General features: G+C 39.7%; 1 protein-coding gene across 9 annotated transcripts in view; it reads right to left on the bottom strand.

Moving 5' to 3' along the window:
• FBXW11 (F-box and WD repeat domain containing 11) overlaps positions 1-16,264 on the bottom strand; it is a 123,364-nt gene that overhangs the window by 10,723 nt on the left and 96,377 nt on the right. For all 9 annotated transcript variants that reach the window (XM_045901337.3, XM_064596571.1, XM_045901379.3 and 6 more), the window contains 5 exons: positions 10,973-11,110; positions 7,579-7,697; positions 6,314-6,563; positions 3,516-3,634; positions 834-944 (listed from right to left, as the gene is read on the bottom strand). In XM_045901337.3, the coding sequence (XP_045757293.1) occupies positions 834-944; positions 3,516-3,634; positions 6,314-6,563; positions 7,579-7,697; positions 10,973-11,110 (737 nt within the window). The remainder of the gene's footprint in view (positions 1-833; positions 945-3,515; positions 3,635-6,313; positions 6,564-7,578; positions 7,698-10,972; positions 11,111-16,264) is intronic.

The raw sequence follows: 16,264 nt of genomic DNA, 5'->3' as shown, positions 1-16,264 counted from the left end.
AAAGGAGTACATCTGAACTGCTACTAGAAAAGCGAATGGAGAACATGCTTATGTTTTTACAAGTTATTTAAACCAACAACACTTGATTTGGGAAAAAATTAAGGACCTCCACATTCTCAGAATTGCTGAAACTGTGAAGAAATATTTTTTCAGGGAGACAAGAAAACAACTTCAGGCTATCTAAATTCAGTTCCTGACTTGATAATCTATGTCACCAAATTCATTAATCAGGGGGCTCTCTGGGGCTGAGTAGGTGCTGCTGACAGAAGCTAGGGCTCTCCATGAAATTCCAGGGATACCTTTCTTCAAACTAAGCAAATGCTCTAAGTTAATAATAGGACCATAAACAGACCAACTAGTCCATCTGTGAAGTATACATAAGGTCACCTTGAAAGGTTTACAGTTGCCATTTGCTCATTTAAAGTCATGAGGCTTTTTAAAGAGTATTTGTTCAATTAAACAAACGGGGAAAGGAAATGTATCACTGAACACACACACACACACACACACACACAGCTGGCTTAATTAATAGGGCTAAGGCTAAGAACTGAATTCCTGCACAACCTAAGCTACTCCCCAAATCTACAATAATGGTTAAAAGTGTAAGCATAGGAGTTACAGAGGCTCTGCTACTGGAGGACTTGGGGCAAGACCAGTCATCTTTCTGGGCCTGAGTGGCCTCACTTGACCAGGCAGTGTAGTAACATCTGCCATCCGTCACCACAGGAAGGATCTAACACAGAACTGGCACATACATAGCTGCTGAATGTACAGCGCTCGTTTTCCCTCTAGATACAGTGACAGCAGTGCATTTAAAAATCTGAAATACATACCCATCATAGGCCCCACTGACAATCCTCTTGTTATCAAACCGGATGCATCGGACCAATTCTTCATGTCCCTCTAGGACTCTTAAACAGGCACCACATTCGATATCCCATAGCCTTGGAAGTAAAACAGATCTCTGTGAAACAACTTGCCACACATGATTCACACTATCCTTGAGTTCCTTGTATCTGTTCCATACGTGATTTTCACTCTCCTGGACTTCTTTGTTTCTATCTCACTCCCAGTCCATGCTATCCACGTAGAAAGATATGTATGTACATTTATACCATTTGTATATTTTAAAGCACTAATTTGGGGGGCAGCTGGCTGGCTCAGTTGGAAGAGCATGTGACTCTTGATCTCAGGGTCATGAGCTTGAGCCCCACAGTGGGTGTAGAAATTACTTCAATAAAAAAAAAAAAAAAAACACAAAAAACACTAATTTGGGTAGAAGCCTTACTTCTCATTGTATTTCCTTATTCAGTTTTTTTAATCACATGCATGTATTACTATTTAAATAAGATCAACGAATAAGAAACTTCAATTAAATTTAGTTCCTAGGCATTCTCTTGATGTCTGAATTGATGAAACCATGTAGCCAAATGGTATAACAAGGACTTTTCTGGGGGAGGCACAGATTACAGGCAGTAAAGAAGAAAAGGCATGTATGTGTGTGGGTCAGGGGAGGATATAAGATGTATAGCCAGGGAGGTTAGGCTTCCACCCCAGGCACTTCTGGCCTGGAATCCATGAGGCCCGTTGAAGTTAGAACCAGTGCACCAGCATGGTGGCCCTTCTCTCCTGATGAGGCTTAGGGACACCCCTTCTAGATAATCCTGCATACTAGGGTTGTCCAGTTTTTGAGGTCACAATGGGAGCCTCTCATTAGGTACAAGAAGTGTCTCAGAAATATAAACCCGTAGGGGGCGCCTGGGTGGCTCAGTCGTTAAGCGCCTGCCTTCGGCTCAGGTCATGATCCCAGGGTCCTGGGATCAAGCCCTTCATCGGGCTCCCTGCTCGGTGGGAAGCCTGCTTCTCCCTCTCCCACTTCCCCTGCTTGTGATCCCTCTGTCAAATAAATAAATAAAATCTTTAAAAAAAAAAAAGAAATATAAACCCACAGACTACATCCAGCCTTTTTCTTGGTATCTGATTTATATACAATAATTCTGAAAACTGAGATTTTTACATTTTTCTATTACTGATTTTTCTACATTGTCTGCCAAAAGAAATCACAGCAAACCAACATTTAGAAAACAAAGTTAGCAAACTAATTCTGTAACAACCTTTTCTTAGCCTCTCTACCAGTAGCTCTTACCATCCACCCCGTGAGTATTTGAGCACAGCCAGCCTCAGCAAATCCTCTCATCAGTGCCAGTGATGATGGCTTCTCTAATCTACTGTGAACAGAGCCATCCAGCAGTGCCACTGACTCCAAAGTGGCCCCCTCTATAAACTATAAAGGAATATACATTACTACTCTGTAAAACCTCAGAGAGTCCGGTGAGAAAATTAAGGACTATCTACTACTGAAATAGTTAAGTAATACAAAGTGCGAAGATTCAGGTTCTCACATGACTTGCAGAATACCTTAAACCTTAAAATGATAAAAGAAAACTCACAGCAGTTTTAGCTCTATTGTTGTGGTTTCATTCCCTCCTTCCTTCCTTCTTTTAAAAATTATCTTGAGGGGCGCCTGGGTGGCTCAGTTGGTTAAGCGACTGCCTTCGGCTCAGGTCATGATCCTGGAGTCCCTGGATCGAGTCCCGCATCAGGCTCCCTGCTCAGCAGGGAGCCTGCTTCTCCCTCTGAACCTCCCCCCTCTCATGTGCTCTCTCTCTCTCATTCTCTCTGTCTCAAATAAATAAATAAAATCTTTAAAAAAAAAAAATTGTCTTGAATCCAATCTTTATTTTACCCAAACATTAAACAATTTGGTTATAAAAAAGCTACTGGCATATGTTAGGACAATGGGAAAATGACTAAAGATTGATGAATAGATATTTAAGAGAAGTTCTTTTTTTTTTTTAAAGATTTTATTTATTTATTTTGACAGAGAGACACAGAGAGAGAGGGAACACAAGCAGGGGGAGTGGGAGAGGGAGAAGCAGGCTTCCCATGGAGCAGAGAGCCCGATGTGGGGCTCGATCCCAGGACCCTGGGATCACGACCAGAGCCAAAGGCAGATGCTTAACAACTGAGCCACCCAGGCGCCCCTAAGGGAAGTTCTTAATAAATAAAATGTTTAAGGATAGTCATATTTATTAGAAAGCAAGGTCACTGAGTGCTGGAAGGAAAAAAGGGAGATAAAATACAAGACAAAACAAGAGTGGAGATTCTGTAGCACAGTCTCTGCACGAGACAGATAAATAAAGTACACTCCTCCCAGCTGTTAGTGAGGGAGACAGGAGCTATAAGTAAGGGAAAGTTGAGAATCAGGCTAGAGCGTCCTCTGTTCTGAGGGTTTCTGGTATTAAGGGATCTTGGGTGGAGCTGATGTTTAAAACATGTGTACTGGGGGAATCAGTTTACCCGCTTCAGTATGCAGAGCCAAACAGATTAATAAAAGTTTTTCTTATTTGAAGTATCCCCAAAGGCTCGGAGTCCTTCAAACCTCGGGACTGGGAGAGGAGTCAAAAATATGGCAAAAATCGGCCTGCCCTGTCAGCACACCAACTTCTACCCACCTTATGGTATTATCTGATGATCCGCTAACAACCAGCCGATCCCTGTACTGGAGACAGGCAATGCCTCGCTTGTGCCCATTCAGAGTACGAACAAATTCACAGGTACTCGTGCTCCAGACCTGTAGAACAGATTAGCAATATTTTAAGAAAATGCAGAAAAGTCCCCTCACAACACACCTTTTAAAAAAAAAATCAGAGCCTCTAAGAATGACCAAAATACTTGACTATGAAATATGGTTCAGAGGCTGGGGGACAGATTGGCCAGCATATAGTTTTCTTGGCTGTGGAGTGATAAAACAGGAATGAAACACAGAGGGAAGCTGTGAAGTCTCCAAACCTTGAGATATTCACAAAGAGAACATCTCCTGGATGGTTCAGACATTCACTTGCCTAGAAGGAAGAGTGTGGGCCAGATTTTATGTTTTCATGCCAGCTGACATGTCAAATCCAATGTAACTGATGTGAAAAAGTTTCACCTTTCACATCCTCCTCTTTTCCAGCATAGTTTCTTGAACAGCTCCATTTGTTTTGACACATCACTCCTAATATTATGTATGTGGAATAAATAATCCCTCTTTTGTGAAACCATCTGCAAGACTTAGATGTTCACAGACACACTTAATATATTACAAGCCAAATAAGGAGATGCAAAGCAACCAAAGTGCCCTGAATTACTTTACCAGCTGCATTTGTAGTTGAAGAAGATAACTAGATATCCACATGCAAAAGAATGAAGTTGGACCCCTAACTCACACGATACACAAAAATTTAATTCAGAATGGATCAAAGGGCTAGATGTGAGAGCTGAAACTATGAAACTCTCAGAAGAAAACACAGGAGTAAATCTTTGTGCTCCTGGATTAGGCAATGGTTTCTTAGACATGACAACAAAAGCACAAGCAAAATACAAAAAACTGATAAACTGGACTTCATCAAAATGAAAGTCATCTGTGCTTCAAAGAACACCATCAAGAAAGTGAAAAGAGAACTCACAGGATAGAAGAGAATATTTGCAAATCATTTACCTGATAAGGGACTTGTAACCAGAACATACAAATAACTTTTACAACTAAACGATAAAAAAAAAATCCAATTTTTTAAGTGAAAGATTTAAATAGCTGTTTCTCCAAAGAAGATATAAAAATGGCCAAGAAGCACTGGAAAGATGCTCAATATAATTAGTCACTGGGGAAATGGAAACCAAAACCAGAGATACCACCGCACAATTACTAGGATGGTGGTAATAAAAAAGACAGACAATAACAGGTGCTGGCAAGGATATGGAGAAACTCTCCAGGTTGATATTATGCATCAGCTATTTTGTAAAAAGGCCCGAACCCTCATGACTTCCAGGCAGTGATCTCGTTCCAATTGGTGTGACTGAGCGGTGAGTCAATGACTGCATACAAACCCTACTTGTCCAGCTTCCAGACCACTGAATCTAAAGTTTGATGCTACCTTTGTGATTTGTGGGGCTAGGAACTAGACACCAGAATGCTAACTCGTGCTGCTTACAAAAAGGTTTTTTGAGCCAAATCCAAACACTCACACATTGCTGGTGGGATTTTAAAATGGTTTAGCCACTTTGGAAAGAAGTTTGGCAGTTCCTCAAAATGTTAGACCCAGAATTACCTTCAAGAGAACTGAAAATTTATGTCCGTGCAAAAACTTGTACACAAATGCTTATGGCAGCACTATCCATAACAAATAAAAAGTGCAAACCACCAAAATGTTCATCAACTGATGAGTGGACAAATGGAACGTGGTACATCCACAATGGAATTTCATTCAGTCATTAGAACGAGAATGACGTACTAATACATGCTACAATGTTCATGGATGAACCGTGAAAACACTACACTAAGTGCAAGAAGCCAGACAGAAAAGGCCACATATCATATGATTACATTTATATGAAATGTCTAGCAGGGGCAAGTCCATGGACAAAAAGTAGATTAGTGACTGCCAGGGACCAGGAGAAGAGAATGGGGGTTGACTGTCAATAGGTATGAGGTCTTTACAGAGGGCAATGAAAACGTTCTCAAACTAGTGATGGCTGACACTGTGACTATACTAAATGCCACTGGATCACAGGCTTTAAATGGTGAATCTAATGGTATGTGAATTATATCTCAATAGAGTTGTTATAAAAACAGAACTAAAATTTAAAAAATATGGATACGGCTATCAGTGCATTTACCACATCCTATGAATCACCCTAGACTACAACTGTTTGTCTCATGCCTGCCACCCACCACACGCTGAGCTTCTTGAAGGCAGGAATGTGTCTTATTCATTATCGTATCTGCAGCATCCAGCCCAGGGTCTATGGCATGGCAGGTTCTCAAAATTAAGTGAATAATGAATAAATCAAATCTCAGCTCTGCCACTAACTCACTATGTGGTCAGCCCAGTTCTTCACTCTCTGAGCCCCCTCTGTAAAATGGAGGCAATACCTACCTCAGCAGAGTGCTGGAAAAGATGGAGTGACATAGAAATGAAAATCTCCTAGCACACAGCACATACTCCACACGTTAGTTCTCTTCCCCTTAAAAATGTGATCAACAGTGTCATTTCATGCAATAGAGGGCCGCTCTGTATCCTGGACCCATGACCCTTTCCTCCTATCTTGCCTATGATTCCAGAAGCATGGAGAATGGGATTGCCTCAAGGGATCAAGCACAAATGGAGGAGAATAAAGATCTTGCCAGGTACCAGGTTGGTAAAAGCCACCTCTACTTTCTCTGTGTTCTAATAGGGACAGGAGTAAGCAGAGTTATGACTGAAAACACACTCACTTTGATGGTTCTGTCACCAGAGGCAGATACGATGTATTTATCATCAAAGTCTACCACATTGACAGCAGCGCGGTGGCCAACCAGGACACGGCGTAAAGTGATATCGGTGGCAGAAGCCATGTCCCACACAGCAATGGAGCGGTCCTTGGAACAGGTCACCATCAGTCCATTGCTGAAGCGTAAGTGCAGTACAGCCTCATTGTGGTGGATCAATGTGTTCAAAACTTCACCCGTGTTCACATCCCAGACTCTAGATGAGAAGAGAAAAGCCCAATGCGTTATTGTTAAAACAACCAGGAAAAGAGTCCAGCGTCTGTACCCTGGGCCCATTCTTAGCAGGAGGCTGGGGAGGTGTAAGCTTCACTTGTATTTGATGACTGGGATCTGACACCTAAGATCATGCTTAAAAGGAGCCCCCAGAAGCAATTATTCGATTTGCTGAGAAGTACTGAGAGGGTTTCAAAAAAGGAAGGCCAATCCTGGCTCTGCCCAGGTTTAGGTTAATTTAATGTTAGGTATTCAGGGACAATGCCTGTAAGCTTGTGTTGAGGACAACAAAAATGATTCTTCAAGTAGGTGGTCTCTGCAGGGAGTCTGAGATGACAGGGGGAAGGCGGCTTGGCAGCTGGGGAATTGAGGACAGTTCCCAAGCTTAAGGTTCTTCTTGACCTTTGACAGGCCTCTGAGTCTATTTATCCACTGCAAACTAGAGACTATAAGTCATGACATCTCATCAATTTCCACACTCATCTATTTACCCAACTGTTTTATGGACAAAGCCAGTATCCCTACTGCTTCATCCACGGTTCTCAGGGGCAGCCCTTTCATGCCATAGCTTTTCTGTAAACCCAATCTCCCAAGAGGACAAGTTCACACAGAGCAAAGGAGGAAAGACGCAGGCTTATATGGCAAAAGTAGGCCTAAAAGCACCGAGTCCGAGAAAGGATACTAAGCATGCTGGTGACTTTTTCAAATGTCTGGAGCATGGTCTCCCAGGAAAAAGCTAGCCTAACACTAGGTAATGTGCTTTTATACAAAAAGTACACTGCCATCTCTGTAACATACAGCAACAGGAATAGGACCTACTTAACAAAAGTAGGTCTTTCCAGCCTACTTTGTTCAAATAAACCTACATCTAAAGTGGTTTTGAAAATACAGCATACAAAAACATATACAAAGTATGTGTGTGCTTATCCCAGAAAAGGGTGCAATCTCAGTCTTCTCAAAGATATGTAAGTTCAGACCAGTGAAGCCAAATCACTCACCTCACTGTAGAGTCTGAAGAACCAGTCACAATGACACGTTCATCATACTGGAGACAAAGGACAGAGCCAGTGTGTCCTGTTAACACTTTCAAACATTCCAAGCTGGTTTTATCCCAAATCTATTGAGACAAGATCAACCACAAACAGTGATTTAGTATATCACATTCTGATAAATGTGTTTGTCTCTGAACCATAAAATAAAACAGACCTGTGTTATAGTAAATAAGAGCAGTTAAACTTCAAACAGGTGGAAAATGACAAAAAGGAAGAGGCCATATTGAATAATTTCCAAAATAGATGTACTATTTTGCTTACTTTGTGCCTCTAACGATCATACTCATTATACTTTACAGCCTTATAAAGGGAATTTTTAAACTCTGAAAAGAGTTGGCTCACCCTCTGGAAAACAATGTGACAGTATCTATTAGGAGCCTTTAAAAATGCATACCCCTAACCCATTATGTTTATTGACAAAAATTTTAAAATAAAAAATGTTTGACATTTCAGAAAAATTTCAAACTAAACTATGAAAAGTTTTTAATGAGAGAACAGAATGCTTTATTACAGTAATGGTTTTTAAAAACCAGAATAAAAGCCATCTATATAGTGACATAACCAATATGCATATTTAAAAAAGGAAAAATAGAGAAGAAAATGTTAATAATAGTTGGTTTTGTTCTCTGAGTGCTCTTTTTCTCCCTTTTGATCTTTCCAATATTTTCCAAGTTTTCAATACTGTCCCTATATAATGGGGGATGGGAAATCATTTTCTTTTAAAGATTGGATTGTTAAAAATAGATTGTGTGGACCTGTTTCTTCCCTTGTAAAATAATACTATCATGATTTACAGCATCCCTCAAATTTACTGCAAATAGCCAAGATATAACAAGTGCTACAGACATTTAACCATCTTTCTACAAAAGCAAGACCTATTAGAACAGGTTATTTTGAAAGAGTGATTAGTAGGGCGCCTGGGTGGCTCAGTCTGTTGAGCATCCAACTCTTGGTATCAGCTCAGGTCTTGACCTCAGGATAGTGGGTCTGAGCCCCACATTGGGCTTCATGCCCAGTGTAAAGCCTACTTTAAAAAAAATTTTTTTTGAAAAAGTGATTAGTGATCCAGGATTGGTACAGAATGAAGTACAAAAGGTTTCCAACCACTGGTCTAGATGATCTCTCTAAAACACACATATGCTCTACTGTTTATGTCATAAATCAAATGCATGCCTATTTTAAATTAAACATGGTATGCCTCTATAAATAGAATTCTTTAGAAACACATCCACTGTAAATGAAATGTAAGCCCATGGCCAGCCTACACTTTGACAAGGTCCTTACAAACCATTTTTATCTATTCCTTAAAGATAGTTCCCCAAATTATTATTAATTACATTAATTAACCTGTGGCCACAGATTATCAGGGCTATCAGGAAGTATGACATAAAAATAGAGTTCTGTGGTCAAATATGTTTTGGAAGTCGGGAAACACTGGATGTCTCTACTGCAGACCTTCTCAGAGCCTTTCTATGCTACTCTATCCTGTGAATTTCTATGAAGGAGGTTCAGTGCGCAGTCAATTTGAGGACAGACCAACAGAAATTACCCATAAAAGACGGGGAGGGGGAAAGATTGGAGAAAATGTAAGACAATATCAAAAGATCTAGCGTTTATGTAATTAGAGTCTCAGAAGGAGACAGAAAGAAAATGGTGCAGAAAAAATATGTGAAAAAATAATGGACAAAGACTTTTGAAATTTGGTGAATGAAAGACATAAATTTATAGATTAAAAAAGCTCCATGAAAGACTTCCTAGATATGACATCAAAAGCATAATCCATAAAAGAAAAAAATGCTACATGACACTTCATCAAAATAAAAATCTTCTGCTCTGTGAAAGATATCAAGAAAATGAAAACACAAGACTGGAAGAAAATACTTGCAAAACATACCTAAAAAAAAAGACTTGTATCCAGAATATGTAAAGAACTCTCTAAGTTCAATAATACGAAAACAAAGAACCCATTTTAAAAATGGACAAAAGATCTGAATAGATACTTCACCAACAAATATACAGATGGGAAATAAGCACAAGAAAAGATGCATGTTATCATCAACCATTGGGGAAATGTAAATTTAAACCAAAAGGAGGTGTGTCTACATACCTATTAGAATGGCAAATATCAAAGGAAAAAAAATTGAGAATACCAAGGGCTGCCAAAGTTGCATAAAAAGGGGAACACTCATTCATTATTGATAGGAACATAAAATTTGAAACCCAGCTTGGCCATTTCTTAGCAGGAAATACATACACTTACCATGAGTCAGTAATGCCACTCCTACGTTTTTATTCAAGTGAACTGAAAACCTATATTCTCACCAAAACTTGCATACTTATTTAAAGTGGTTTTATTCATAATTGTGAAAACTGGAAACATGGATGTCCTTCAACAGGCAGATGGACAAACACGTTGAGGTACACCCATAAAGTGGATTACCACTTGGCGACAAAAAGGAATCAACTATTGCTAAATGACGACTCTCAAATGCACCATGCTAAGTATAAGAAGCCAGACTCAAAAAGTGAGTCCATTTTTATAGGATAGTCTCTAAAACGCAAAATTATATGGGCAGGAAAAAAAATATCTTAAAAAAAGGCCAGCGCCAAGGGGGAAGAATTAAACACAAAGGGGCTGAATAAGGGAACTCTGGGGGATAATGGAACTGTTTTATATCTTGATTTTTGTTACAGTCACACAATTTTTTGTGCTTGTCAAAACTCATAAAACTTTACACCAAAAAGAGCGAATTTTCCTGTATGCAAATTATAACTTCAAAAAAAAGTTAAAAAAAAAAAAACATGATGTTTTCTTAAATATGAGAAAATAAGCTACAAACAGTATAAAACAAAATCTGTCAGATCAGCTGCCAGACATTAAACACAGAGAAATGATCCAGTTTATCTACTATCTATTGAAAAGTGAATTAAAACATACAAATATAAATTGCTCTATCATTCTTTTGTGTTATCATCTGAACACTTGTCAGCACCCATAAAGGGTAATGACTTTGATTTACAGGCAAATTAGCAACACTTCCACCAGCTAGCAAAGTCAGCAAGAGACCTGTGATACTGAGATATTTTCAATGTGCACCTAAACACAGAATACAGAATGTGAATGTGCTTAGAGAAGGATAAGAAGTGAGACAATCCAGGGGTCTGGTGTTAGTATAGGGAAATACTCTAGCTCTAGTTTTTTTAGAACCACACTGACGGCTGCCAAGATGGAGTGGAACAGATAAAAAACAATCTGGAGTAAACGGAGGGATTCGGTGATACAGTGTCTAACACATAACCACAGTTCTAAAAATAATACATACAAAATACAGTCATTCACCTTAATAGAATTATCTCGTAGGCCACTGATAATTTTTTCATCATCATACTGTAAACAGTAGACACCTTTACTATTTTCAGAGCGGCACTGAATCCTCTGCAAGTTGTGTCGTCCACACCGCCAGTTAGATTCTATAGTCTAGGGGGAGAAGGAGGAAACAGATGAGTTTTTGTGAATCAACTATTCTATTAGGTTTCAGACTTTAGTGTTGCTTCCAGGAACAGCATACCAGATACCCCATCTTGGTCTGCATAACTGTCTGTGGATAGGAATCATGCTCTTTTCCAAGTAAGACATTAGCCCAACAGTGTTTTTTCTCAAATGCTCCCTAACTGTCTGGCAACCGTCATAGGATTTCCAATGAGTTTGAGTTGGGTTTGAAAAAAAATAGCCTAGACAGAACTCAATATGTTTAAAGAATGCCTTTTGCACCCAAAACATACAAATAAACAGTAACTCACTGGGTCATTCTCTAATGCCAATTAAAACATTTTAACCACCAACATTAAGCATATACTGACAATCTATGTATCTATCCAAAGCACTGTCTTCTTCATTGAGAAAAGATATTGAACCACCATCACATGCCAACTACTACAGAAAGAAATTTATTTGGCATCTACTTTTAATCTTCTACCAGACTGAAAGGTCCTTAAAATAAGAATGGCACATTTCTGCCCTGGATTCTCATTCTTTCATCATTCATGTAACATTTACCGAGATGCTACATTATTCCACAATACTGACTGTGCTAGGTGCTGGGGATGAAAAGGACAGGAAGCATACTGCTTTCAAGGGAGCTACCACTCGAGGCACACAGGTATCTGGAACTGGATATACTCTAAACATGTTTATTTGGCTAAACGATCCACACATTAACCTTGGAAGGATGTTCTTATTGTTTCCCTTTTGCAAACATGGAAAGAGTGTAATTTCCTGAGGCCACAAAACTAGTAGCTGGACTAGCTGGAACGTATACCCAGTTCTTCCTGACACGGAGTCCATGTTTTCCACTAAAATATGCAGTGTCTATAAAGAAGTATAGTCCTAGCTACTGAGGCAGTGAACACAGAGCATAGGATCAGTAACAATTCCAGATAACATATGAGTGCCAAATGAGTGATTAAAACTCTAAGTGCTGTAGGATACTTACATGAGATAAACAGTACTATGTACCATGTACTATGGCTTCACACCATGGGGCAAAGTTTAATGAGAAAGTGGGTCATGCCCAGAGCACTCGAAGACCTAACCCTTGGTAGTGGATATGAGGCATTTTCAGGATCAAAGGACACTATTTCTACTAAGAAAAACCAAAGTGTAAACTCCAAATCCTGGAAATGAGGGGGCAAACCAGACTAAAATAATTGGTTACACCCAAGTTCAGGATACTGTTCGAAAGATGATCTCTGAGTAGTTAGTTATCTGAGTAGCTAAAAGTTTAATTAGTTGCTTTGCCGGAGAAAAGTGACAAATCTCAACTTCATTCACGATACGCACTTAATTACTGGCTCTGCTGACCTCTAACAAACTGTATTTCCTCTTACGTTGAAGGCAGTATGCTTCTGCGTGCTCTAAAATGTTAAAATGTTCTGAATGTTATGTGCCAGGTACTATGCTTTTGTAACACTATGCTATGTGTTTTAAATATTGTATAGCTAATTTACTCATCACAACTCTGAAGCTGAAATTATTGTCCTCATTTCACAGAAAAAGTAATGAAAGGCCGGAGATGGTGATATAGATATGCCTAAAAAGGAAAATGTTCCATCATTTGTGGTCTTTGTACTTAGCACAGGAGCCTGGAAATCTAATCCCTGCCCTCAAAGAGCTCCTATGTACAGCCCTAAGAGAGGGCAGAATCACATATGTCCAACACCCATGGGATGAAGGTGGGGCCATGGAGACACGAGGAGCGAGAGAACGCTCATCTGCCCATCTGCTACCAAGTCAGAGCTTCTTAGGCAGCATCCTCATTTCTAGTAAGTTTGTAAAATGTGAGAAATAAAAGCACATTCCAAAACGAACAAAAGAAAATAATTCACCCCACTTCTGCTACTGCTACCGACATAGATAATAGATCTGCCTGTATAAGCAACTTTTTGAAAAGGGGTCCAGAAAAAAAAACTTACTTAAACTGAACTCAATGCTCAAAATCATTTAGAGAACTAACATATTTTTAGATAGTGCCTGAGCCACCTCAGCAAGCTAAGTATACCAGGAAAACGCTGACTTAGGAGACAGATGTATTGGTAACAAGTCTTATTCGTGGCCAGTGACTCCTGGCAGTGGTTACTGATGTTCGGGCCACACCCTACAAGGGCCCAGAGTTGCTGCAGAATGCATGACTCCATATAAACCCTAAGTATTACAAAGCTGACTATGTAATATATCTTACGCATATATATTGGATTATTTTTAAAATTCATATAGCTGCTTTTAGTTATAAAACAATCGCTTTAAAATATTATTGAATCAGTAAGTAGCTTCGTTACTCTATAGGTTTCAATGCAAAGGAGAAGTATATTAACTATCACATGGGAGACTGAAAAAAATAATTTAATGTAAAAAGAGGAAGTAGAGGAATCCCCATACCAAAAAGAATTTCCTACATGCTCTCCCCCTCTCCTGGAAAATGTTTTCTAGAACTGGGTGACTTGATTACAGTCTTTTACTGGACCTAAAAACCTAAAGATACAGCAGAGAGGACTGAAGACAAGCTGGGCTGAGGCAGTAGTCAGCCTGGGGTGCACACATTCCCGGAGAGTCTGGACAGAGAACCACTACCCGACATGAAAGGCTGAGCCATACCCTTGATCTCTGGCCCTCAAACAAGAAGCAGAGGCCAGGACCTCTCAAAAGCTCTGCTAGGTAACAGGCTCTTCTTCTAAGTTGAATGGAAGTTAGGAAATAGGAAATGGCTTAGCTTCTCAACATTCAGAAAAGAGACTAATTTTCTAAAACACAATTCTGAATTTTAAAAGAAAAGGATGGCCAGATAATTCTTCATGGGTCATTTTAGGAAGCTCCCACTTAGGGCTGTGTTAAAAAAAATTATTAGGTTCCTGAATCCCCAAACACTTGTAGTTTGTTTCAAAATGCCAAGAAAGGGACACTAAACCAGTTCAGGGAGCTGATCGTTTTGCTGAACACCAATCTCATGTAATTCCTAAAACTTCACTCTTCTCAATTCCCCAGGCCACCCACAAAAGAAAGCAGCACTTCCTGCTGACTGTGCCTGCCCCAAATACCACCTACCACCGTATTTGACGACCTCAACTCTTACTAGAATGCTTATAAGCCAGGTATTTATTTACTTATTTATTTAACTTTAAATAAATAAATAAATAGGCCTTTAAAAATGGAAGGCAGCCCACTGTGGTATAGAAAATACCTAAGTCAGTTAGCAGCTTTGGCAAATGAGCTGGGACTGTCTGAGCTGCAGTTTCCTCCTCTGTAAAATGGGAAAAATAGTATCTACTTCCTCAAAACTGTTGTAAGGATCAAGTGAGATTACATATGTAAAGTGCTCGTCACAGTGCCTCACATGATAGCAGTGATGCTCCTCCTTGTCTGCGGAGAACACGGACCAAAAGGAGTAGGCCGTGACCAAAAAAAAAATCTTCTCACCAAAATGTCAGGAATGGCTGTCTCGGTCTAGGCTGATACTTAACGCTACTAGCCCCGAGCCCTCCCTAACCATTCCCAGGAAGAGGCTCAGCCTTCCAACGCAATTCCACTTCAACTCCAGCAGCAGGGATATAGGGCATACACAGGTGTACCTCTTTAATTATGCAGATACCTGCCATTTCACTCAGACATCGTATGATATGGCTACTGTAGAGGAATATTTTGTGTTTTTGAGAACTTGTAAAATCCCCTTACCCTGTGCAAATTTTCAAAATACTGGGAAAGTAGCCATGATACACAGAGTATACAGCGGCATTTAAATTGGCAATAGAGTGAAAACAGATGTCTGAGTATGGAGGAATAACATTATTTTTAGAAGCCTAAACACAACTGGGTGGGTGGGCAAGTTTCAGCATTTTCTGGTCAGGACAATATTAATATCAAGTTTGCAAACCACAAAAAAGCTCCCCACTTTCCCTGAATAAAATGTGGTTTATTAAAAGGTGCGATACAACACACCATCATCTTACCAGTGGTCTATTCCAAGGAGAGTGCTTCAAAGGCTTTAATCCAGTGAATAAAAAGAGGGAAAAGACCTATTACATGAAAGAGTTTGCCACTACTCCGAGATGGCAACAGAAAAAAATCCAAGTTCAAGACAGAATTCTGATTGACTGGAGTCTATTATAACAACTTGCATCTCTCTCCTGAGAGATGCTGGGGGGACGAGGGGGGGCATGAAAAGAGAATGAGCTTTGGACTAAGAATCTCAGTTTTGATTAATTTGAGGGTTAAATTAAATCATTGTAGCAAAGCACCTAATAGTAAGCTCACCAGTAACAAGAAGAACAACTGAGACTCTAGATAGTGGAGGAAATATGGCTGCTTCCTTTAGGAATGTGCCTCAGTCTTTCCAGGAATTCCTTCTCACCTCAGAGGTACTCTAAACCCTCTCTTCTCTCTGTGTGGCAAGAACACCCATGAGAGATGAACTTTCTCAGAAAGCTAAGAATTCTAATTTATTCTCCCAGACTTCATCTCTCACATCTTTATTTCCTGAATAATGGGGATTGGCCACACTAAGCTAGATTCTCTACTTCTTTTTAAAAATTAGCCAATTTCTGTAAGTCACTGTGGAAGGGCAAGGTCATCTGCTCATCAAAGTCAAATCTGGGAATGGACAGATGACAGAAGCCAGTACATGAAATAGAGCTGTCAAAGCAGAGCAAGAAAAAGAAAGAGAAAAAGGTGTTGTGAATTGGCAACTTTGCAAAGCACATGGTAACCACACAGACTCTGCAGCTGTGTATGGGCAACTGGGCAGGGGGCACAAACATCCACTTAGCATTCAGGGGGTGTAATTTATCTTTTAGCAATGTGCTTAAAACCCTTTTAAAATACTACCTTTCCCATAACTGGAACTAAAATAGGCCAATTAATCTTATCTTAACTCAAACCCTTTTTTTCAAGGATGCTGAGTACTCACACCACTGGGGAAAGATGAGAAGATCACCTTGCAAAGTCCATAGGCATGCAACAACATACCTTTCTCCTTCACTTCTTGAATTTTCCAACTTTGAAAATGACAAACAACAACACTAAGCCTAAAGCTAGACAGATCTCAGTTAAATTCCCATCTCCTCTCTTAGCCTTAGCTTCCAC

This window comes from Mirounga angustirostris, unplaced genomic scaffold (assembly GCF_029215605.1).
Source record: "Mirounga angustirostris isolate CCGP_5_RB_7025 unplaced genomic scaffold, mMirAng1.0.hap1 SCAF_7, whole genome shotgun sequence".
Taxonomy (NCBI): Eukaryota; Metazoa; Chordata; class Mammalia; order Carnivora; family Phocidae; genus Mirounga; species Mirounga angustirostris.
Note: the sequence above shows the minus strand (reverse complement) of the source record. Positions and strands in the feature narration are given on the sequence as shown.